At 52.9% G+C, this 23505-nt stretch overlaps 11 protein-coding genes across 11 annotated transcripts; 6 read left to right on the forward strand and 5 right to left on the reverse strand.

Moving 5' to 3' along the window:
• Positions 1-346: 346 nt before the first annotated feature.
• On the forward strand, positions 347-1528 carry AYL99_01871 (hypothetical protein; the record flags this gene model as incomplete). Its single annotated transcript, XM_018833387.1, has 1 exon — positions 347-1528. One exon carries the CDS (start codon positions 347-349, stop codon positions 1526-1528), a length of 1182 nt encoding a protein of 393 aa, XP_018696011.1.
• Positions 1529-2066: 538 nt separating this feature from the next.
• Positions 2067-3683, reverse strand: AYL99_01872 (hypothetical protein; the record flags this gene model as incomplete). Its single annotated transcript, XM_018833388.1, has 1 exon — positions 2067-3683. One exon carries the CDS (start codon positions 3681-3683, stop codon positions 2067-2069), a length of 1617 nt encoding a protein of 538 aa, XP_018696012.1.
• Positions 3684-4913: 1230 nt separating this feature from the next.
• On the forward strand, positions 4914-6738 carry AYL99_01873 (hypothetical protein; the record flags this gene model as incomplete). The annotated part of the gene is made up of 7 exons (XM_018833389.1): positions 4914-5034; positions 5093-5201; positions 5260-5375; positions 5455-5635; positions 5702-5763; positions 5819-5966; positions 6048-6738. 7 exons carry the CDS (start codon positions 4914-4916, stop codon positions 6736-6738), a joined length of 1428 nt encoding a protein of 475 aa, XP_018696013.1.
• Positions 6739-7437: 699 nt separating this feature from the next.
• Positions 7438-8343, forward strand: AYL99_01874 (hypothetical protein; the record flags this gene model as incomplete). The annotated part of the gene is made up of 1 exon (XM_018833390.1): positions 7438-8343. The coding sequence occupies one exon, from the start codon at positions 7438-7440 to the stop codon at positions 8341-8343; it is 906 nt and encodes a 301-aa protein (XP_018696014.1).
• Positions 8344-8864: 521 nt separating this feature from the next.
• On the forward strand, positions 8865-9773 carry AYL99_01875 (hypothetical protein; the record flags this gene model as incomplete). The annotated part of the gene is made up of 1 exon (XM_018833391.1): positions 8865-9773. The coding sequence occupies one exon, from the start codon at positions 8865-8867 to the stop codon at positions 9771-9773; it is 909 nt and encodes a 302-aa protein (XP_018696015.1).
• A 468-nt stretch (positions 9774-10241) lies between these two features.
• On the reverse strand, positions 10242-12553 carry AYL99_01876 (hypothetical protein; the record flags this gene model as incomplete). The annotated part of the gene is made up of 9 exons (XM_018833392.1): positions 10242-10360; positions 10419-10647; positions 10701-10951; positions 11007-11045; positions 11101-11166; positions 11220-11316; positions 11428-11541; positions 11588-11691; positions 11845-12553. 9 exons carry the CDS (start codon positions 12551-12553, stop codon positions 10242-10244), a joined length of 1728 nt encoding a protein of 575 aa, XP_018696016.1.
• Positions 12554-13594: 1041 nt separating this feature from the next.
• AYL99_01877 (hypothetical protein) lies at positions 13595-14399 on the reverse strand (the record flags this gene model as incomplete). The annotated part of the gene is made up of 3 exons (XM_018833393.1): positions 13595-13766; positions 13822-14104; positions 14156-14399. 3 exons carry the CDS (start codon positions 14397-14399, stop codon positions 13595-13597), a joined length of 699 nt encoding a protein of 232 aa, XP_018696017.1.
• Positions 14400-15396: 997 nt separating this feature from the next.
• On the forward strand, positions 15397-16326 carry AYL99_01878 (hypothetical protein; the record flags this gene model as incomplete). Its single annotated transcript, XM_018833394.1, has 3 exons — positions 15397-15694; positions 15751-16001; positions 16066-16326. The coding sequence occupies 3 exons, from the start codon at positions 15397-15399 to the stop codon at positions 16324-16326; spliced, it is 810 nt and encodes a 269-aa protein (XP_018696018.1).
• A 1215-nt stretch (positions 16327-17541) lies between these two features.
• AYL99_01879 (hypothetical protein) lies at positions 17542-18974 on the reverse strand (the record flags this gene model as incomplete). The annotated part of the gene is made up of 4 exons (XM_018833395.1): positions 17542-17851; positions 17906-18303; positions 18358-18766; positions 18823-18974. 4 exons carry the CDS (start codon positions 18972-18974, stop codon positions 17542-17544), a joined length of 1269 nt encoding a protein of 422 aa, XP_018696019.1.
• Positions 18975-19683: 709 nt separating this feature from the next.
• Positions 19684-20322, forward strand: AYL99_01880 (hypothetical protein; the record flags this gene model as incomplete). Its single annotated transcript, XM_018833396.1, has 1 exon — positions 19684-20322. One exon carries the CDS (start codon positions 19684-19686, stop codon positions 20320-20322), a length of 639 nt encoding a protein of 212 aa, XP_018696020.1.
• Positions 20323-20932: 610 nt separating this feature from the next.
• Positions 20933-22437, reverse strand: AYL99_01881 (hypothetical protein; the record flags this gene model as incomplete). The annotated part of the gene is made up of 4 exons (XM_018833397.1): positions 20933-21557; positions 21628-21749; positions 21827-22113; positions 22161-22437. The coding sequence occupies 4 exons, from the start codon at positions 22435-22437 to the stop codon at positions 20933-20935; spliced, it is 1311 nt and encodes a 436-aa protein (XP_018696021.1).
• Between the last annotated feature and the right edge of the window lie 1068 nt (positions 22438-23505).

A 23505-nucleotide genomic window follows, 5' to 3' on the forward strand; every position in this document is an offset into this window, starting at 1 on the left:
GCAATATCGGAAGCATTCGAGCCCGAGCTGACTCATGCAACTTCTCGGAGTCGGAACAAGATGCCCCGAACCCCGTTTGCGGTCTACATCGAGTAATAGTATTATAATTTATTATCTACAGTTACGTGCTTTCACACCGAGATGGTGTGGAGACTGGCCATGTGCCGCCGATGGGTAATCCTCACTCTCGGGCTGCGAGCCCTATTTACTCTTCTTGAAATCTCCCGAACACTTACTGTATGTCGTTGACGCCCGGTTCTCTCTGAAACGGTAGGTACGGATTCGACAGTTACACCTACTACATGCTCAGTACAGATCCAAGCATGGTAACAGCCTTACCCTTGCAATGACGCAGAAACCCGTCCTCATATCGGGCGCCGGCCTCGCCTCTCTCCTTCTCGCGCGCTCCCTCCTTCGCTCCAACATCCCCTTCCAGGTCTTCGAGCGCGATGCCTCCCTCACCTTCCGTGGTCAGGGCTACCGTCTGCGCCTGTCCTCCGAGGGCCTCGACGCGATCGAGTCCGTCCTGGACCCGGTGGCGTTTCGGCGTTTCTACGACTGTTGCGGGAAGACGGCCGGGAGCGGGTTCCTGGGGTTTGATGCTATCACGGGCGAAGTGATCGAGGAGCACAAAATGGGCGAGCAACTTGGGTCGCGAGAGGGCAAGGTCGTGGGCATCGCTCGCGGAGACATGAGGCGTCTGTTCATGGAAGAATGCGAGGAGTTTGTACACTTTAATAAGCACGTCAAAAGCTACGAGTTGACCGCTGATGGAGTTCGAGCCGTCTTTGCGGACGGGACCAAATCCGTCGAAGGCTCCCTCCTCGTCGGAGGCGAGGGTATCAACTCGACCGTTGCCAAGCAGCTATCTGGTGGCCGTCTCAAGGTCTACGACCTCGGCGCCCGAGGCATTCACGGACAGGCGCCGACCACGGCGTTCAGGGCCCTGGGTGAGGGAGTCTTCCGGATCGTCGACACGTCCAATCCCCGCGGCCGCGTCTCCATCATCACCAACGTCCGACCCAATGACATGGACAACCCCGACGTCTGGTTCGGGTGGACCATGTCCGGCCTGCCGGGGGTCATCAAGGCGCCGAATGACGATTACACGATCGTCGGCAAGGTCGCGGCCGATATTGCCAAGTCGCTGACGAAGAACTGGAACCCGCGCTTCAAACCTCTCTTCGACCAGATGAACGAGTCCGAGGCCGCCTTCTGGAAAATCACCTGCTCGTCCCCGAGCGGCGTGCCGGAATGGCCCAACGAGGCGCGCGTCACGGTCATCGGCGACGCGGCGCACTCGATGACTCCCGCGGGCGGCATCGGCGCGAACACGGCCGTGCGGGATTCGGCACTGCTGGGACGGTTACTGCGCGAGGCCGGTGGGTTCAAAGAGGGCGTCACGGCTGCCTACGAGAAGGAAATGAGAGTCTATGCCAGCGACGCCGTGAGGGCGAGCTATGGCATGGCCACCAAGGCGTTTCAGGTCCACATTGACGAGTCGTCTCAAACGATTCAGGGGGCATAGAACGGGACGAAACGAAAGTACAAGGTAGAGGGGGGAGGCACCGGATCCTGTTTCTTACGGATGTCGTTCGTTGTTGTGCCGACTGGCTCCATCCGACGACACAAGACCCTTTTGTACTCCACTACCCTTAATTCCTACCATTGGGGCCTGTCATGGATAGATAGATTCTAGAGTGAACAGAGCCGAAGAGAACTGACTTTACTCACAAGTGCGCCACATTGATCCGTCGCTCGTGGTGTACGAGGTACTTGTTCCCACACTCCAAAGGGGCCGTTACAGTATAGTTGATGTGAAAGGACTGTGCCAATTCAAGGGCTGCTTGCTTTTTGTGTATCTCATAGTCTCATACAGTGTATATATATATAGGGGGGTATCAATCAAAAAGACGTCGTGATCGACCGGCCCACGAACGGCACGAATGTCGCCGCCAACGCCATCGCTCACACGCAATATATTGGGGTATAAAAGTCGCTGTCGTGGGGGGTGTGGTGGATGATTTACCACGAGAAGGTATACAGGCCAAGGCTGGACAATATCATCAGGTTGAGTAGACAATGCCCACGCCCACCTTGCCTGTCCATTTCTTGACTCCCCCTCCGTCATACGAAGCACCTTTTTTCCCACTCCCGGTTCCCGCACTGGTGCCACTGGTCCTGAATCCGCCAGCAGCAGCTCCGCTGACAGGACTTACCGAGACTCCAACCTCCACAAGCAGGCTCTTGACTCTCCCGGTCCACAGCGCCTTGACATTCCAGGAATCATCGACCCGAAAGTTCAGCACGTTCTCTTCTTCCCGTTCGATTCGCGTTTCCTTGAGCGAGCGCTCGGCCGGGCTGAACCAGTCTTTGGTGAGAGTGCGGGCCCATTGAATTGGATCTGCATTTGTCTCGTTGTTAGAGCCGGTGGCAGTAGCGTCACTCTCCAGATCTCGGAAGGGCGCAGACGAAGACGAGTTCCGCCGGCGCCGAGGACGCCATAATTCTCCACCCACAACATATCGAGACTCCCATGAATAAAAATTAAAGTCGAATCTGGACGAGAGGGACAGGGCCGATGTTGGACGCACGGAGTAAGTGGACGATATTGATCCGGTGAGCGGAGTCAGAGTCAAGGTCATGGTGTAGGGAAATGAAGAATGCGGTATGTTTGAGGGTGTGAGTAGAGTGTGGGATGCCGTAGAGAGGATGGCAGCAGACGTTCCCGCCAGCGGCTTGTTGGGAGAAGGAGTCGGTTGAGGTAGTGGCTCCGATGGTGTTATATGCGGCGTAAGGGTGGTGAAGCGCAAGCCCGTCGAAAGGCCGATTACGTGGGTAAGAGGACTGTAGTAGAATTCTGCGCCCGCAGACAGGAGCGACGGCTTAGAGGCGAGACGATTTTGATATGCAGTCAATGCGTCTGCTTGTGGCGGAGAGCCCAGTTCCGGAGAAAGGAACTCTGTAAAGCCGTCTGTTGCACCTGCAACTCGCGACGACGGAGGGGCAATCGATGGCGAGATCACTGGCGTCTTCGGTGGGCTGAGGCCGAAATTCCAGAGACCTCTGACCCCGAGCAGACCATTGTCTGTCGAGCCCAGTCCTTCGACTGAATACTGGCCCGCGTCGTGCTGGATATGGGCAAGCACCGAGGCAGGCGGAGGACCAGAATTTGTCACTGGAGTCGAGGCTGATTTGCTGTATATGGAGACGGAGAGAAGAGTCTTGGGACTTATGCGACGTGCATATAACGCCGTCAAAACTGAAGGAGGGGGAAGATCCAGCGTCGCATGCAGCAAAATTGGCTTCCTCCCATCTTCACTTAGAAACTTGGGTAGGCCCTTCTTTTGCCCCGGTACGAACGCAACGGGCAGCCTTATATCTCTGTATCCCGGAGTCAAATACTTCAATGGAATGGTAGGTGCTTCGGAAGGGACATGGCCCAATGGGACGCTTGAGTAGAGGTAGGATATCGAGCCATCGATGTGTCCCAGCGTCGACAGGGTGTATGAAGACGCGAAGTTCGGAGTGCTCAGCGACGAGACATGTAATGACAAGGTCGAGGGAGTCTGAAACGTGAGTAATGCGTCCGAGGTTGCGGTCAGGGAGGAATAGCTGTTGTCAGGATTCCAGTCGGTCGACGTCCCAAAGGCGTGGACAATATAGTCCATGAATCCGATCATTCTGGGGGGTGAGATAGCTGAGGCGCACCAGGCGCTATCTCAAGCCTAGGACCATCCGAAAACTCGTCAGTGACATTCCATCACTCGCCGTCTTTCTGTGTAGTGCTCATGGTCGAGAATAGTGGTGGACATTGAGGAAGCCCGCAGTTGCTGCAAGCTGCTGTGGAGGTCTTCTTGGTCCACCGTACTTATAGTACGGGGCCGCATGTGATTTCAAAGCGCACCTCTCATAATTGCGAATAAGTGCTCAACAACAACAACAACAAGCATCAAACATGGCTTAGCCTACGGATGCCAGAGAGAGCAACTCTACGCCTCAAATGGCAGAAGAACAACAATTGTACGTAAAGATCACTGTCAATCTCCCCCCTGGCCGAATGACCTTCTGTTCTCTGCCAAGTCGATCTTGTCTGACGGTGTCTTTTGGTTTCCTTCCGGCGCGCTTCTAAAGCTTGAAGTCTCTTGTCAAAAGTCTTGTCTGCACACCTCATCACCCATGTCTTGTTTGTTGTTGCTATTACTCAGTTGCTCTCACTGATTTCAAGCTCTTTGTCAGGAATACGAGAATGCCAAATCGCCGCTTTCGGTACCAGACTTCCGGACCCAAGCCAGCCTCTACGACTTACCATGAAGGCGCGAACTTTGGAGGAAGAAGGAATCGCGACATCCGACATGGCAATGAACAGGCTGTGGTCTCGGATCTTTTACGCCTTTCTAGCTAAGTGGATCCACCAAATCGAGTTGGGTGACCATTCGAATGCGTTGGGATGGGAGGTGGTAGTAACAGCCTTGTTGATTGCCTGCCCCGGTTCTGAGGTTACAGCTGACGCCACGAGTCTGAGGCCGCCAGCCCACGCGTTCCAGCTCCGTCTGCTTGCGCTCTAGACTCGGTCTGCCCTGGTAGACGCATGGATCAAGAAACGGCAACTTCGCGACCACCTGCTCAAACGACGGTGTGATGGCGCTAACGCGTTGCCTGGATTGCCACGATGTACCCACAGCAGCCTATCACGACCAGTTTGGCTTTATCACGCAATAGCTTGCTGCAACGATAAGCTGAACACCAAAAGGACTTTATCGCAGATAAACCCCATGCTCGTGGGCTTCTAGAAAAAATTTCACATGCGGAATAGTTCTTTAAAGACCCTGCCTGGATCTCGAAAGGTTGTGCTTTTCTCCGCATCCCTCAGCCGCCCGACATCTCACTGCCTCGAGAGACACCAGCACACAATGTCCAAGCCCTCCTACGCCGACGAAAAGCAGATAGATCCCTTCTATCCAGCTGCTGGTGAGGATCAAAATGAACACGGGACTGTCCCCGTCGAAGGCTTCAGTGCCTTGATTGCTGAGGGTATGTACTATCAGCCGGTAAACGTGACTTTGCGATTGTTAACAAGGTATTTTCATAGACCACAAACATGAGATCAAGCTTCGAACTATGTCCTGGCAGAAGGCAGCCTGGTTGCTCGCTGGCGATCAGGTCTGCCTTGCCATCATGGCCCAAACATGGTCGCTCTCGTAAGGTTATTCCCCTGCATTTCGTCTCTTCGCCGGACTAACGACAGCATTCTTTCAGCGTCCTTGGCTGGGTGCCTGGTATCATCACCATGGTTGGCGCGGGTATCCTTTTCTGGATCACCTCCATTACCATGCACAAATACATCATGAAACATCCTCAAATCAGGGATATTTGTAAGTTCGATCTTCTTTGCTTGGGACGACGACTTGTTGCCGCAGCTCGAATCGGAATTCCAGCCTAACTTCAGAACAGGTGACTTCGGGTATTACGCCTTTGGCAGGAGTCGAATCGCATACGAATGGACTGGATTTATGCTGCTCGCTAACAACATCCTCCTCATTGGCTTCCACGTCCTCACTGGCGCCAAAGTCCTCAACACTCTGTCGAACCACTCCCAGTGCACTGTCGTTTTCTCAGTGATCGTCATGCTCATGTACGTTCCCCCTAAACCTAAATCCTTGCTCCTCTGCCGTGGACTTTTAGTACTAACCACCAACAGGGGTATTGTTATGTCAATTCCCAGAACCTTACGACATGTCTCGTTCATGTCAATGTTCTCAGGTGAGGAGCCGTCCCATCCGCCCACCTCTTCCTCGCTCGCTAACCCTATACTTAGCTTTCTGTATGGGAATTGCAATCCTCCTCTTTCTGATCTTCTCGGGCATCGAGGCACATCCCGGTTACGGGTATTACGGGACTTATCCTGCTGCTGGGGAGGTCAGAACCTACCCATTCCCTCTTCCTGGCACTACCTGGGTCGACTGGTAAGTGTCGATGAATAGTGTTCCGTTCTTACACGGCCACTTTACCAAGCACAATCTGTGTCAATACTAATCACGTGACAGTCTAAATGCAACACTCAACATAACATTTTTATGGGTGCCCCAGATACTATTTCCAACCTTCATTGCAGAGATGGAAAAGCCTCAAGACTTCCCTAAGTCGCTTGCCGTTCTCACGGCCATCTCGGCATTCTTGTTCATCTGCCCCCCGGCAATTGGGTTTCACTACCTGGGCCAATATTCGACTGCTCCAGCATTCGGCAGCTTGGGCGTCACGGCATACAAGAAAGGTTCCTTCGCCTTCGTTATTGTGCCAACGCTCGTTATCGGCGTCATCTATGCCAACGTCACGGCCAAGTTCATCTACTTCCGCGTCATGGGAAGATCTCGCCACGCCCACAGCAACACTGTCACCGGATGGGGCATTTGGATCCTGGTCATGGCCGGCATCTGGATCCTCGCATTTATCTTCGCTGAAGTTATCCCCAGCATGGGAGACTTTCTCTCTCTTCTCGGAGCGGCATTCGATTCGTTCTTCGGCTTCATCTTCTTCGCCGTGGCCTATTATCACTTGTACAAGGGGAGACTATTCCACGGCGTGTATAGGTCGATTATGACGGTCATACACGTCCTTGTGATGTTTGTCGGACTGTTTTTGCTTGGACCAGGTCTCTATGCTGCTGTCAAGGCTATCATGGCGGACTACTCTGGGTCCACTACGCCGGCATTTAGCTGCGCAGATTTATCCATCTAGACGAACCTTTTTGACAGTAGAAGGACTGTTCTGAAGGCACTGTTGCCTATTGGTATCTGCGTGACAATTTATCAAAATACGAGCTTACAGGTAATGAAGCCTTGATCAAAGTGTTCAGTCTACACAGTGCTTGACTTTGCAGCGTTCGCTGTAGGAAAATACCAGCAGCTATTGGCCATTGAGTTGAACGTGGCATCCGTCCGTCTACGATCATTCGCCTGCCCTTTCATGTTCTCCATTTGCCTTCTTTCAAAGTCTCACCAAGCCATCAAAAGGGGGCTGGCCTTGTTTGAGCGGTTATTGAAGTGGCCAAGGAGACCCTCGCGCAGAGCCTACCAGATCTCTTGTTCTTCCGGCCGAACACTTTATCCTACAAACTGGCTCCATGCATGAGGCGCTTGTCCCAGCATCATGACAGATCTTGTCAATCGGAACATGCAAGCGAGAGCTGAACTCGTAAGCACGATTTGACTTTCCAACTGTCATGACCACGGGACAGGCTAGACGGCCAAGGCTCCTAAATAAAGGCACGAATACGAACATCTAACCAAACCGCTTCTATGAGCTGAAAATACCTCTCAACCTCGCCTGTCGTCAAGTCTAGGGGTACCCATCTGTGGACATCATCAGAAGGACGCAAGTGTATCTTCTTCTGAGGCCCGAAGAAGTTGCAAGGGCTGAATATCAGCAAACACTATCATGTCTACATCAACACCGGCACTTGCCCGGATCGAAGTCAATGGAGTGAAACTGGCCTACCGCGAGTCCGGGGAGGGCGAGCCCCTTGTTCTCGTCCACGGACATCTATCCGACTATCGCTCTTGGTCGTCCATTGAAGCCAAACTGGCGACCAATTTCCGTGTGTACAACTACAGCAGACGTTTCGCCTGGCCCAATGAACCAATACAAGACGGCGAGCCTCAGCCCTGGGAGCAGGACGCACTCGACCTAGCCGCCTTCATCGAGGCCCTCGGCATCGCACCGGTCCATGTCCTGGGAAACTCGTCAGGTGCCTTCATTGCCATCTGGCTGGCCCGAGCCAGACCACAGCTCTTCAGGACTCTCCTGCTCGAAGAACCGCCCCTCATCACTCTCTTCCTCCCCAGCCTCCCACCCAGTCTGCTGTCCGTTCTCTCCTTCCTGCTCTGGCATCCGATCTCTTTCTGGCCCGTCATGGCCTTCGGTGCCACCACGGTCTCACCCGCAACGACTTACAGCAAACAGGGTGATTATGAGCGCGCCATCTCCACGTTCGGGAAAGGAGTCCTAGGCACTAACTTCTGGTCTCGCGCCCTCACCGACGTCAACCGCAAGCGTCAGATCGACGACAACGCGAAGATCCTCTGCCACTTCCTTCGGTACAACGCCATGCCAAAATTCCAGGTGCCAGACGCGCGGGAAATCCGGACCCCGACGCTCGTGATTACGGGGATTGAGGGTCCGTGGTCGCAGCAGTGCATTGACGCTGAGCTGATCCGTGTTTGTGGCGCGAGGAGAAAGACGGAGGTGAAGATCGAGGGCGCAGGGCATGTCGTGCACGAAGATAACCCGGAGCAGGTGTATGAGCAGGTGGTGAGGTTTGTGTTAGAGGACAAGGCTGTCTAGAATAGGGGGGCTGTCGAACAAGTGGAGTTTAAGACGAATTCAGGGGCTCTATTGATGACTTCTTTTTTTGTTACCCTTCATTGCTTCTAAAACAGGTCCTCCTCCTCCCGGACACATGTCAAGAGCAACAGCCCCGCATCGTCCAAGGCATAAATGCCCTCCCGCCTTCATCCAGGAGGCCGGCCGGCATGATCCCGTTGAGAAGCCCTGGGACGGCCCGGGAATGCTGTAAACAGTGGCTCGTCCGTCCAGGCCCCATTACAAAGCACAATGATCCTGTTGGTCGTGCTTATGATATGACTTGCGGAAATTGGGCCGCCTAACACATCTTAGGCAGTCTGCTCTACATGAGATTCACATTGAACATGGAGTGTGGGGGAGTGTATAAGCAGCAAAGCCTTTGCCTCCCGGGCAGTGTTTCGGGGGTTTAACGACCTTGCCATCGCCTCTCCTTTCCTCCTTGTGAGATTTACAACCCGCCACACCATTCCTGTCAGCTCTGTTAACAATTCACGAGCATCATGGATCAACTGCCCCGACTTGGCCGATCAATCTGGGAGGTAATTCCCCAGACGACAGAAATATACAGTTCTCTCCTGACACAGAACTCGAAAGACGCCATCCTGGCCACCAGCCGCGAGGTGGCCAACTACGGCCCCGACACGCGTCAGAAGCTGGACATCTACGCGCCCAGAAAGTCCCGCACCGCAGCTCCTATCATGGTATTCCTGTACGGCGGAGCCTGGGTGGAAGGCGACAGAGTCCTCGGCAGCGTACCCGATGGACTCGTGTACCGCAATCTCGGGTACTATTTTGCTGAAAAGCACGGCATTGAGACCATCATCCCTGACTACCGGCTGGTCAAGCACGGAGTGAAGTACCCTTCAGGGGCGGAGGACATTGCCCTCGTCTTGAAATTCATCCGAGAGAGATACGGCGGTGAACGACCGCTCTTCATCCTCGGAAACTCCGCGGGGGGCGTCAACGCCCTGTCGTGGCTTTTGGACAGTGCCTTCAAGGGCAGCCGCGATACGAGCAACGTGGCTGGGATCATCAGTCTGGGCGCTCTGATGGACTTTGCGGACCTGCCTGCGCCGTTTCCGGATCTGCTCGCACAGTACTTTGAAGAAGATTACGTCTCGAGATCTCCCCTGGCACTGTTACGATCCGCGGCGCCGAATAATCGTCTGGACGGAGACCTGCCGGCGTTGTTGATTCTCTGGAGCGAGCTGGATCCTGAAGTTATCACAGAATCAAATCACGGGTTTGTGGCCCAGCTGAAGCAGGTCGGCATTCCAGTCGACGCCGAGGAGATAGCGGGCCACAACCATATCAGCCCGCCTATGGCTCTGGGGACGGGACTCGAAATTGAAGAGGAGTGGGGGCAGTCGGTTGTTGCTTGGACTGGGAAGCATGTAGGCAGGGCTTGAGTGTTGAACTTTGCTATTTATTCCTCTTGTTCGAAGGAGAATGCATGTGGGAGAGCAAAGTTGATAACGCTCGCCACGAAATTAGGATTCTCTGTGATGAAACCACCTGGATCTGCTGTTAATATTGTTGTACGGATGAAGTCGTGTCCCCGAAGATTTCCAACCACCCTCGTTGCTACTTTCAATCCCGAAATTTCAACAATTTTGTTAGCATGCTTGATAATGGAATTTCCCCAGCCACCGCGAAGGCATCGAACCTACTCCTTGGTCACTAAGGGTGAAATTGTGCCTCGAGTGCGCATAGTAAAGCTCGTAAACTTCGCATAGTCCCCGGCATTAGTCTACTCACAAACTGATGAGAATAGCGCCGTAAATATCCCAAGCATGACCGCGACTAAGATGGTGGGCGTGAATTGATGTAGACAGCTCAATGTTGACGCAGAAATCTCTGTTTCTATCGAGACATTCTCAGGAATTGTACACCTTCAAAGGCGTCCCCATCAACTCTGCCTTGATCTGCAGTGCAATGAAACGACCATAATACCTTGCAATGCCGATGTCGCCCCCAGTGAACCACACCCCCGGATCTGTAGCAATAGATTGGTTAACAACCATTTTGCTTTCCGATCGAGGAGAGATACTTACGCCCGGCAGGTTTGAATGCTCCCCTGAGCTCTCCCTCTGCGTCCAATCCCCAGAAATCATCGAGCTGATCGGCAACCTGTGGTCCCACTATCTCGCCTGCTATCTGGCGCATGTTCTGAACGAAGCCTGTCGTGAAGACGACGACATCGGCCTTGAGCTCGGTGCCGTCGTCGAATGCAAGCCCGTCGGGGGTGTAGTGGGTGGGCACACTTCCAGACTTTACTTTGATCTAGACGTTGTCGTTAGTCGGAGGTTGCCACAATCGCCTTCCTCTTGACTTACCAGTCCACTGCTGATTTTGGCAGAAGTGCCCACGTCCATGTAGTGGCCCCCCAGACGCTCGAACAGGACGTGCATCAGGTCTCCGTATCTCTCGACGTTGAACCCGGCGTTCTGCAAAGCATCGAACCGCTCGCTATCGTTCCGGGCCATGCTGTGTAGATAGGCCATGATGATCTGGCGACGAATGGAGGCAGGGAAAGAAAAATTCTCCCGGTCAGCTCTCTCGGTGGGTATTTCGGCGTTATAGTATGCTGAAGTCGAGAGTCAGTACTAGAGAGTCAAAGAAGCTCATGGTGGGTTGGTAACCTTTTGTTACTTCCATGTAGTGCTCGGCAGGAAGCACCCCTGAGCGATGTCAGTCTGTGGCGCAGCACACAAACGAAGTGTCGTGTACATGTACGGCCCCTCTGGACCATGGTTATCGATGCAAGTCCTGCAGTCAACATGTCGTCCGCGACATCGTGCGCTGGAATATAGTGTCAAACGAGTGACTGATCAGAGATGCTGAGGAGCGTTTACCGGTATTTGCTGAGCCCACCACAACTCCACGGAGGCCCTTCCATTCATTCGAGTGACGGTATTCGGAAGAATGCAAAACGATTCCTTTGAATTGTTCCTGCACAGCGGCGGTCAGTCACTTTCCTTCCAGCCGGGGAAAAGGGTGGTCCACTCTGTTTGGTAGCAACGGCATCACGGGCAACCGTCCACCCGAACCGCTGGCAAATACTAGATGGAAGGTCGTCAGGGTGACTTCTTCGCCGCCTCTATTCAAGCTGCAGGTCCACATCTTGTGTTCCGGTGACCAAGAACTCGACACGAACTCGGTTGATTGCCAAACATTCTGGAACACGTCAGCATTGAACACCATCGATCGTGCAAATACCTACAATTCCGAATCTCTTGACATACTCCTTGTGGCCTCGGGCGATATGCTCCTTTGTCAGAAACTCTGGGTATGAGCTGTCGTAGGTCCGGTATAGTGGCAAGTGTCCTGTAAGCTCAAATTAGTTACGATGAGGCTTTGCAGAATGCCAGACTTGCCGTATTCTCGAGCTGTGTGGACTGCTTCACAGTCAGCATTGCATTCGCGACATGGATCAGGAGACAGTTTCACGCTTTGTTGAGTGGTATCTTGAGTTCCAACTGTCCCCAACGGTGCCGAACTTGTCAACCACCAGGTAAGAGACACCCAAAGCCTGCAGACGTCCACCGACTCCAAGCCCAGCTTGACCCCCGCCAACCACGATGACATCAAAATGTTGGGCTTGTCCGTCGCTGTGGCCATCTCTCCTCTCTCGATTGCCATAAGCAGAGTCTTGAATGGCTCTCGATGGGATTTCTGGGTCCAGAACATCGACGTTTCCGTAATCCGCGACCTCATCTAGGATTGTTCGGATCATCCAGATTTTCCACTGTCCATGGTCGTTTGGGACAAGAGAGATATATCCAGAGCAGGACAGCGGAGGCCCATCTCCTGAGGTTTGGAAAGTGAATTGAGCATCAACCCAGGACGATACATCGAGCACTGATAAAAGCTTCGCTGTGTTCGGCACCAACTTCAAATCAGACGGACTCTGACGACCAAAGGTGTTGGTCCATGCTTCAGCAACATTTTTTACGCCGTGGAATGTACGGAATGTTCCAGTCAACGCCAGCAAGTCTCTCCACACTGCTGACTCTGTGAGATCTTCAGGCGAGAGTGAGAGTAATTTTAGGAGGTGGGATCGAGCTATTTCTTCGCAGTCCACGCCCGCTTGAATTGGGGACTTTGGCAGCGAGCCGGGAAGTTGACTGACGCTGACAGCCGGTGTTCGCTTCAAGACCCCATTCGAGGGTCGACCATTGTTTTCCATCGTCCTTTGTGACAGAGATTGGTTCTCCAGGTATTCTGGTTGGCAGACCCATCTGTTCAACAACCAGCCTCAAATACTCCGGGAACATGAATCGAAAGCTGCCCATGTCACAATGCTAATTCCGCACTGTTGCTAATGGGAAAACGCATGATTGTAATGCATTTCTTCGAGGTGTATCGTCCATCGGCGTTTCGCGGTATTCCAGCCAACCCTCGTCAGCTGTTGACCTTGACCATGTTGTTGTTGTTGGAGCGGGCGGGCCGTGTCCGTGCCGCTCATTCGGGAAGATGGGGTTTCTCCACAGCACATCCTTTTTCACCTTCTCGTGCGAGAAATCAGACCCCGATATGGATCGTGCCAGCGCTCATCAGATTCGGTGTTCGGGGTGGTCCAGTCAAGTCCATGTAGGCTGACCGATAAAGCCGCTAAGTAGGTCTGGGGTCCCCACCGGGGTCTCTCACACAATATTCCCAGAATTACAGCCTCCAGCCCACACCGTGCGATTGAAGTCTTAGGTTTGAGTGGTGCTGGGAAGGAAGCGAGAGCGGGTATGTTGATTGGAAACCATGTCTGCATTGACAGACCTGTGCTGATAACTTGAATATATAATCTCCTTCCAGCTAAGCAATTGTCTCGCAGTCAAGGACAAGAACCTGGACGTACGTCCCCGACCAATGGAATAAGGACAGGGGAGGAGTTCAAATAACTTGCAAGGTCTTTTCTTTTTGCTTATGAGCCACCAACAACGTCAATGTCAGAGTTCAGTTCAAAAGCCACTCAACTAGGTTTGCTGACGTCCAGTCGAGAGAATCGGGCCCAAACTCCGAATCCTCTGTTTTTTCGGAGTGAATATTTTCACCCGTATACTCGATTTTAACCTGGCTCGACGTTGCTTTCCAACAAGAAGCTTGATTCGTCACACGGTTACACGGCATTGGTAATGAACTACTCTTGCTCTAGAACCTATACCATCAAAACTGCCTTGCTTATCGAGCTGGCCTCCTTCCATTTGCATATAGATACCAGTGCTCAAGCAATGCCTCATGCATCAGGACTATCAAACTTCGTGTATCCCACACCCTTGACGAATGTCTGCATCCATGGGCCCTGGGACGTTTCCTCCGCAAGCTTCCAGTAGAGCTGTGCATGAGCGTCTCCGTTGACCTTGTAAATCGCCGTCCCATCCGGCTTGCGTTCGTCGCAGTAATAAAATCTGCAACAGCTCAGTTTCTGCACGAGAGAGTGATAGGACGAGGTAAATAGCTTACTTGAATCCGCGGTCTTTATATGCGGCTGAGGCCGCCCATATCATATGTGCGCCTGCAGACTTGCCCATGCCTTGGTCGATGAATCCTGGGAGGATCGTCATATTCAGAATGTTTCCAGTATAGATGAATGTCCTCGACGCAGACACAGGAAGTTGTGCAAAGCCCAGGGTAGCTTGTTGCGCGGCGACGAAAGCACTCGTGATGTTTATCGCTACATCACGATTGAAAGCGGCTAGCGGAAGGGCGAACGGGTCCTGAGGCGGGGTGAACGTCGAGGCGCTGACTGCGAATTGTCAGTATGAATTCAAAGGCTTTCCCAGGAATCAGACTTCACCATTGTAGACGACTACACTCGGGATACCAAACGCTGTATTGACCTTTCTGAATGCGTTGACAACATCGTCTGGGTTGGCAAAATCACTCTTGATGTTCAGTTGATTGTCTGTGCTATCTGCCTCGTTGAGGGATCGAGCAGCGAGGGCAACCTTGTAGCCTCTGGAGGCAAAAGTCCGACCAACCGCCTGCCCGATGTTGGGCCCTGCTCCGAGGATGAGGATGACTGGGGATGTGCCGGGCATGACTCTGAGTGTAGGGAGAGGTCAGAAGATCATGTGCAAACACCATGCTTTCCGTCTACTATATAGATAGACTTCTGGGAGCATCTATACGCGAGATCTGAGTGCCGACCCGCACCAGATCGCACCAGCATAGCATAAGCCAAAGCATAAGCACATGTTGGTATCAGATCGCACCAACTCGGACCACTAATCTATTGTACGCAGTATAGACTGAGAGTAAAACACACTAAACTGCACTAGCGACCAAACCAGTACAAAGTAAGTAATTGGATGTACAAGATAGGACTAGCTTCCATACTAGCATAAACTAAAGATCAAGCCGCACGAAATCGGGGAATGTCTCGGGGCAGCAATTTCGAAAGCGCCTTCGTACAACGGCGAGCTCGGAGTTAGGTCTAATTGGCTAATGTCAGTGGTCGTTGTCCAATAGCCGCCCATCTCCATCGTCAAGCCTTCTCCTTTCCTACTTCTTACAGTAATAACGAGCAGAGAAGGAGCGCGGCGAGGTCAAATAGACGGCGCACAGATCAAGGATAACGCCAGGAAGCAGATATATATCATGGGAGAATTGACTCTCCCATATAATTTTGGTGATGTTGGATTCTGCTGAACATTAAGCGAATTCGTCGTTGTACGAAGGCGCTTTCGAGATCGCTGCCCTGGGACAGTCCCCGAAGTCGCACGAAATCGCACCAGCTATTCTATCAGCACAGGTTGAGTTCCAAGTCACAGCGATCGCACCAATATAGACTTCCAACGGGACATGGATTACAAATCCCCCTGAATCAGGCTACACAGCTGCCTCGCGGCTTTCTATACAATGATGATTGATAATAGCATCAGTTCGGCGCATGGAGAACTACAGGAGCAGCGATATAAAAGCCGGCTCTGTCCCGTATGGTGGACATAGCTAATTGCCAGACAAACTTAATAGCAAGTTCTGCGATCTGTCGTTTTGAAGAAGAAAAAGGGCTTCTTCCCTACAACTTTTCTAGACATGGCGCCCGACACACTCTCCCTCGCAGGAAAGACTGCCTTGGTGACCGGCTCTGGACGAGAGACGGGCATTGGTGCCGCCATTGCCAGAGCCCTGGCTCGGAACGGCGCGTCAGTCGCAATCCATCATGTCTCCGAGGCTTCCAAGGCGCGGGCTGAGAAGGTCGCGAAGGACATCGAGGAGGAATTTGGCACCAAGACCACCATCGTCCAAGGAGGGGTGGAGAACTACGAAACGGCGAAGAGCATGGTTGAGCAGGTCCTGAAAGCATTCGGTGTCGATCACATCGATATCCTCGGTACGTTACTTTTCTCTCCTGGCAGTGGGACGACACTGACAGGTTGTTCATTCTAGTCAACAACGCAGCGGCCGCACGCAACACAACTCTCATGGAGGTCAAACAAGATCAGCTGGAATATGAGTTCAGTGTCAACGTCTTTGGCGTGATTTACATGACACAAGCGGTCGTTGGCGTGGGTCGGATGCCGAAGGGTGGCCGCATCATCAATATCGGCTCCATCGCCTCGAAACTTCTGGTCCCTCCCGCAGTATACAGCACGACGAAGGCGGCAATGGATGCCCTGACAACGCTATGGGCGGGCGAGGTAAGCCTTACTTATCACCTTTCCTTCGTCTCCTCTGGCCAAAATCTGACGAAAAGTACGACAGCTGGGCAAGAGCCATGGAATCACCGTCAACACAATCGCCCCGGGCCCAGTTCCGACGGACATGTCGAGAGACTACCTCGTGGCCCCTGATGGGTCTCCCACCCCCATGCAGCGCTCTATGTATGAGCAGACGCGGGCGGCGAATCGCCTTGGGTCGGTGGAGGACCTGGCTGATGCTACGCTTCTGCTCGTGTCGGAAAAGAGCAGATGGATCACGGCGCAGTTCATCTCAGTGAGCGGCGGGATCACCGGCACCATGTAGCCTTTATGATGATATGGGGACGTGCCTTACAGATAGCATAGAATAGACCTCAGATGAGCGTAGAATTGAATCCATTGAGCTAGAGTAAGAGGTATTTTCTCCTCGACTTGGCCAGTCATCACGTGATGAGGCTGGACCCCCTGACTGCCAGTGCAGTGCTGTAGGTATAATCTGTATCTGTCATGACTGGTTGAATTTTGCAGCAGAGCTTCATGGAAGTTGCTGAGATAGGAAGAGGGCAACAAGCACTCCACGTGTGAAACTCCACCTATGGCATCCTAGGTTGCCGGATGGCCGTTGACGAGCGGCATGTACTCCCTCCGATCATCATTTCTCCAGGTGACAGATGAGAACCACCACCCTGGGTAAGTTGATGGTGTCTGACAGTGGTAGAAATGATGGTAGTGGTGGTGTAGTTGAGTCGTCACTGCCCATGGCCTAACAGCGGTCGATGGCGCCCACAGCCCGCCCACAGCCAAGTTACTTAGGCGACGCCGTGATTTGACACACCCAAGCCACGCAAAAGTGCCCATTTCAACGCCCCTTGTCTTTCTTGCCATGTTGTTGATCTTCATCGCGCGTGCTCTTTAAAGAGACGCAGCCGAGTCACTCGCTAGACCTTCCTAATGAAGAACTAGAGCACACACTCGGCTGGCCTTCCTAGTCCGTCCAACAGTGCCTGGTTTAGAGTCTGCGTTTCAGGAGTCCGATGAATTTCACATCAGTACGCCATGGTCCATACATCAAGCCGTCTTTGATGCAGTGACTCGGACGAGAACAAGGATGATGAACTGGGCGAGCACTACAGACATCGCTCCAATGGCTTCCAGGCCACCTTATCGGGACAGACTAAGCACTATAGAGATTGTGAAAGAGCTGGGGGTTTCAGTCCTTGTGGATTGTTGCTGAGTGGTGAGCATGTTACAGCCTTCTGGCACGCTGAGTCTGAGCATAAGGGTGGCATGCTTGTTTTAATTACTCGATATTATATAGATAGACAGCCTCAGGCCGTTGTAAAACCCGTCAGATTTCTGCATTGAACCATAATTCGTGGCCAGAAGTATAGTGGGTTGTTAATGAATGCCTCCATTAATAGTTGTAATCATGACAGTGAACGCTAAAGATGGACAGAATCAAACAAGATTGCTTTGTTATACAACAAGCACTTTCATAATCCATACTTCCAATTCAAACTTCCACCCGTCCATCCCGGTCTCAAGCTGCTACCTGGAACGGTTCCCGACAAAGTCCCTCATACTTGGCGGCCACCGTCGCGGTATCCTTCCACGCCGCTGCGACCTTCTTGTTCCGTTCCTCGCACGCCTGCGGCCCGGCTGTGACGACTCTCATCTGGCCCTGCGTCCGGGCCCCCTTGACCAATGCCGACGTCCGAGGCTGTCTCTTCTCTGCATATGCCTCAAAGATTGCCGGCATGCGTTCTTTCAGCTCAGCGAGGATTCGTTGGTTGTCATCTTCATCCTCACCGAAATTGGGCAGTGCCCGGCTGAGGTGATAGCAGTCCTCCCTGTGTGGGTATTAGTTGTAGCTCAAACACAGGAGATGCAGCCAATTTACTTACAATGCCTGATTTGCGCCCTGCCCCAGATGGGGGCTTGTCGGGTGTGCAGCGTCTCCGACCAGCACACAGCGCTTCGTGTGCCATTGATCGGGCCTCATCTCGTCTCGGTCAAACAGCCCAAATTTGATCATTCGCGCGGCCGACCGGATCAGTTCTGCCGGGGACTTGTCTTGCCAGAGCTCGAGGTGGGCAAGCAATTTCCGTTTCCTCTCGTCCATCTCGTCTGCGGTGATCAGACCCCAAGAAGCCTCGGACCCGGTTTCTTCGGGGAGGGTCAGGGCCCAGGATGTCACGTCGGGCGAGACGGGGTAGGTGATCATGTGGACGCCTTCCCCGTAGAAGTTTTGCATGTATGCTGTGCCTTTCATGGCCTGTGGTGTCGAGGAGAGGCCGGCGGTCTGGAGAGCGGTTAGTCGCTGGCTCGTCCAGGATTGGGACTGGAACTGGCTCACCTGAGTCAATCCACTGAACAAGGGCAAGCCTTCGCTGGATCCCTTATTCTTTAGTAGAATTCTTCTCGATGCCGCCTTGATGCCGTCGCCACCGATGAGAAAGGTGCCCGTGACGCTGCGGCCACCCTTGAAATGAGCCGTGACAGCGTCTGCGCTCTCCTCAATGTCCTCCAACTCCCAGCCTTCACGCAGGTCAATGCCCATGTCAATCAGCATGTCCTTGAGTTTCAGATTCAGCCCTGTGCGCTTGACTCCCATGGCATGCTGGCCATATTTCGCCTTGAACGACTTGGGCTCCTCGGAGAAGCCCAACACCTCACCGTCCGAGGAGCGGTCGAGAAATCCTTCTAGTGGGAGTGATCCCTGCTCGATCTCGGTGGCGAGCCCGACCAGGTTCAACACTTTCAATCTGCGTCTCCGTCAATAGAGTGCAATATGCAAAAGGGCCACCATCGTAGGACTCACCCGTTCGGCATCAACATTAGAGACGCTCCTACATCACCCAACTGCTTCACTTTCTCAAATACAATGGGAATGTATCCTTTCCGTTTGAGGAGGACCGCAAAGACCGGGCCAGCAACGCCACAGCCAATGATGAGGACGGTGACAGGAGCCATATCTTTTTTGCTTTTCTTCTCGTTTCTGCGAATTCAAATCTTTAAGGTCGTTGTATTGTGTTTTGTGTGTTTGCTTGCTGATAGAGTTCATCCACACCACCGACGGCCATGATCCCGTCTTTTATGTCTTCCTTCGAGACGTCCTCTCTTTTGACGCACTCTGCCCCGGGATCACATATTGAAGCCTCTTGGCATCTGGACACCCACTATGTCATCGATCGCTAGAGGAATTCAGGTGAGTGCCAAAAGAATTACCCGGGACCTTTCGGTTATGTTTGGCCTGGGGCCTTTTGCTCTCCTGGCCTTAGGGCTGAGTAACAACAGAGGAAAACTCTAAGCGAACGACTCAAACTCTCCCGCCATCGCGGCCTCGCTCTTTGCGTGATCCCGAGGCCTCCTTGTGCCAGGCCTAAGAACTGCTTCATTAGGGACTAGTTCTCCATAAACGTTTTCCCCGCTTCGTTGAGGCCGCCGGCACAGTTTCTGAACCATTGCAACAATACAGTTGAATGTTTCGCGTCGATGAGTGAGAGTGACTCATTGCGGGCAGCTGGAGGAACAGAAGGCACAGAAGGAGAGAGGAGACACTGTTCGACCTCGCGCTCTCGGGTCTAGCTTTGGTGCCGAAGACCGCACGCAGCATTGTCCTCGCTGATCCAAGAGGCCCTCGGCTAAGATTAGCTGGCGGTGGCAATCATCAAGTTTCATCATGACCACGTCCCAAAGCTACGGGCTCACCTTGCCCAGCGGCTGCACCATAGTGCACGGACAAGGTGCGAACATCAAGCATCCCTTCAGCGACATCCCGGTGGAGATGCACGAGCTGGACCCAGGTAGCAGACGCGCCTTTTCGGGGCAATTTGGATTTATCGAGTTCTCGACCGACTTCAGGCTGCCTCGCCATGTGCATATCGCTCCGCCCTCTACTTCTTCTTCGCCTTCACTGCCAGAAGAGCAAAAGTTCATTGCCGAGCGCATCGTCGTCCTGAACGGCGTCGCTCTCGTCGAGCTCAACGGTCAGATCTACGTGATCCCGCCCAAGAGCCTGGTGACCATCGCCCCGGGCGTGCCGCATACTTGGACGGCGTGTCCAGCGGGGGTATCGGTGCCTGTCCTGCAGGGAACGACGACCGGCGAAGTCCTGTCCGAAGGGACATTCCTCATGCTCTACGAGTACGAAGAACCCACCGCGTTCTTCCCCACGAGACAGACCGAGACGCTCACGCGGGTGGATGAGTATGAGCGATGCGATGATCTCGAGGCCATCAGGATCCCTAGGTTGAGCGCCGATGAAGTCAGGCAGAGGTGCTGGTTCGTTTGGGATAGGACCGTGAGTAAACTCGGTTGAGAAAGGGCTGGTTTGCAAGTCGTATAGCCCTTGCTAGATAAAAGTATATATAATGCGTGCATTGCGGTTTGGTACGACATCCATTGTAGACACATGCAAAGAATTCTCACCACTATTTTGCAGGAATCTTCGTTGCCAACGGCAGGCTCCTTCGCTTGGGAACTGCAGTCCGCGTCTTCCGTGACATGATTACCACCGGCTTTATAAACAGCAGCCCCTCGGGCATCACTGGGGTCGCTGCGGCTATGCTGCTGCTGCTGGACGTTCCAGCTAAGAGCCGGGAGCAGACACTCCTAAGACCAATCAAGGCTTCTGACGGAGGTTGCAAAGAAGGGACTGTAGACATAGCTAGGACGCACAGTGGCTCTCTGGCTGGACAAAGTGTTAGTTAACATTTGTGGTAAACCTGATACATAACGGACAGCTATTGACGCCCAAAGGTGGCTTTTTTTTCGGTTGGGAGTGTAGTCCTTCGGCGAGATAAGGGGTGCAGGCAAGCTCCGATCCGTCGGTGCACGCCCTGGCGAGCACAACTATGTGTTTCAACCATGTCGGTCCAGTGGAATTTATAATTTGCTCCGAGAATGCACATTTTTGCTCATCTCATCCCTCATGCCACACTTGGGCGTTTGAAGAAGAGCTGATCGAGGTGTGCCTCCCTTTCTTCGTTCAGGCTTATTGTTGAAAGATGCTTGGTCGCCCACTGCCATGAACCTGTGCCTTGCGGAGTCGTGTCTCTGATCACCAGACAAGACCAGGTGAGAGCGTCCTCCTCACAATCATCGAGGTCGGATCTTTGGCTCAATGAGGCGATCTGCATCTCCACGCTATGTTCGGACGAGAAGTTGCTCCAGTGGCGCACGGTTCTTTCCAGCCAGTTCACGTATGCCTGGATTGCCACGGCAAGCACCCGCTCAGTGGTGCTCAGCCCAGCCATTGCCAGGATGTCGTGACTAAGCTCGGTCACAGAGTCATGGGGTCCGGCAGTAGAGTTATTAGTCGCAGACCAGTCGCAAAAGATCTCTAGGAAGTTGACAAATTGGAGGCTGAGTCGGCCCTCGTTAGCAAGGCAAGCAAGACCCGGAGGATATTTCGAAATTTTGTTTCGCAAGGCTCGAGGGAAAGGTTTCGAGGGATATTCTACCACGAAGTCGTCGGCGAGCTTGAGGCCTTGCGCCTCGTCCTGGCTGCGTTGGGCCCGTTGACGGTGTAACACGGCGGCAGATTCGAACATGCTGGCACCAGAGGCCATGTTAGAGAGGCATTGAAAGCAGCCAGTGCTTAGCTGTGCTCAAGACTTCTTACCCGACAGCCGAGATTTTCAGAAACCCACTCCACCCCAAGCAATCGAGCCCTCCACGCAGCGCGACAATGCGGCGGACGCCTTGAACATGTGCATCGAAAGCGGCATGATCGTGTAACATCCGCTGTGAGTGTCTGTTAGCTAGCCAACGAAGCGACCTTTAGGATTGCCAGGATCAGAAAAGGGCGCGAATGGTCATACATAGACGACAGCCATCGGGAAAATGGTGGCAAGAACAATATCGCTTGTGTTGGTTACCGGATCTTCCAACGCTTCTCGCAACTGAACAACAGCATTATTCAGATGGTAGAGAGCAGCTCTTGAGAGGCGTGCTGTGCTGTCCATATGTAATCTCTGCATGATCAAGTTCAAGGCAATCATGGAGCTGCAATACATGCCCGTTTGGAGCACATTGGTCCTCATGAACTGATGCTGGGCATTGTTGTAGTTGCCTAAGCTCAGTGCGAGCGGGCATAGGACTTGGAAGTCTGTACAGTGAGTGTAAAGATAGAAAGGGGGACTCGGGACAACGTACGGTAGTCAAAACCCCTCATGGCATCACAAGTATTTTCCACCGGGAGAGTCCAGAAAGGGTCATCTCGCAAGCCACCAATTTGGCAGAACAGGAGGGGCATAGAGGCACTGGATGCCTCGACGTAGCTTAACAGCTGGGCGTTTCGCCTGCGAGCCGCGTCTCTGATCGCCTTGCGTCGTTTCTCATGTTTTATATGGGCGTGGTGAGCATTGATGGCAGCCAATTCGCTGTTCCGCTGGAAGTTTTGGATGTTTCTGTTGATGAAAGTCACAGGCATTGCAGCTCGCTCGATCAGATCGAGGCATATTAGTGATAGAAAGTCATGAAAGAGTAATGCATTGCCGTTTCTGCGCATTTCACCGAGTCTAGAGTCAAAGATCAGCCATCCCATTTTGGGACGCAACCTATGCCGCTCTAAATTGCTGTCCAGGTGTTTAAAGCGGCGGGATAAATGTCCACAGGCAAGCACCCGTCAACCACCTAGTCCGCACTCCCCGTTATCAACCGTTGAACTCAACGGAAAACATGGCAAAGAATGAAAATGGCTTGAGAATAAAATCAAGAATATCTCCGTGTCCTATCTTTCACGGGCAGCAAAGCTCAGTCAGCTGAGGCTTTGCGTTGACGCAGTCGATGAGTGTGGCACCACCAGCGGCAGGAAGTTGGTGAACCTGTTGCAAGACATAGTATCGCGGCTTCTTGATGACGCCTCTCTTCAGTTGCTCTTCTGGTCCCGGCACTATCCGCTGATTGTTTCATCGCGGAGCTCGAAATATGTATGGCAGTTTGGAATCGTGGGGATATCAGGCTCTATGTCCATGTCGAACTCCAGCGCTACGTCGTCCTGACGGACACCATTGTCGACCGAGACGTCGGGATTTTCCAATGGCTTGTACTAATGGTAGGAAGTGTTATCGACCTCTATCTGGACGGAACTCGGCTCAGCAAGCTTTCGACGCGATCCTAACAAAACCAGTTCACCTTCACGACTTATACCGGGGTCTGTTCGAAAGCATCGAGGCCGGCCAAAACAAAAATCCTTGCAAATCATACGATGGTTCTTGTTTGCCAAATAACCTTTCTCAGTAGGACAGTTGCGCCACGCCATAGATGTTGAATCCAACCCAAAGTCTACATCTCTTGAGGAGTGTCTCAAATATGGGGACTGCGAGACTGATGACGAGATGGAGCGACGGATCCTCAACGTTTCTCGAGGACTGCTCGACGTTCACGGTGACAACATGTGGATACAGTTCATTCACCAGTCAGCCCTTGAACTCGCGCGAGACGATGGGTGTCGGATCATCGACGATTCATTGGAGTCAAAGGCTGAGTTTACCGGCAT

Source organism: Fonsecaea erecta (genome assembly GCF_001651985.1).
Source record: "Fonsecaea erecta strain CBS 125763 chromosome Unknown Scaff2, whole genome shotgun sequence".
In the NCBI taxonomy this organism is placed as follows: Eukaryota; Fungi; Ascomycota; class Eurotiomycetes; order Chaetothyriales; family Herpotrichiellaceae; genus Fonsecaea; species Fonsecaea erecta.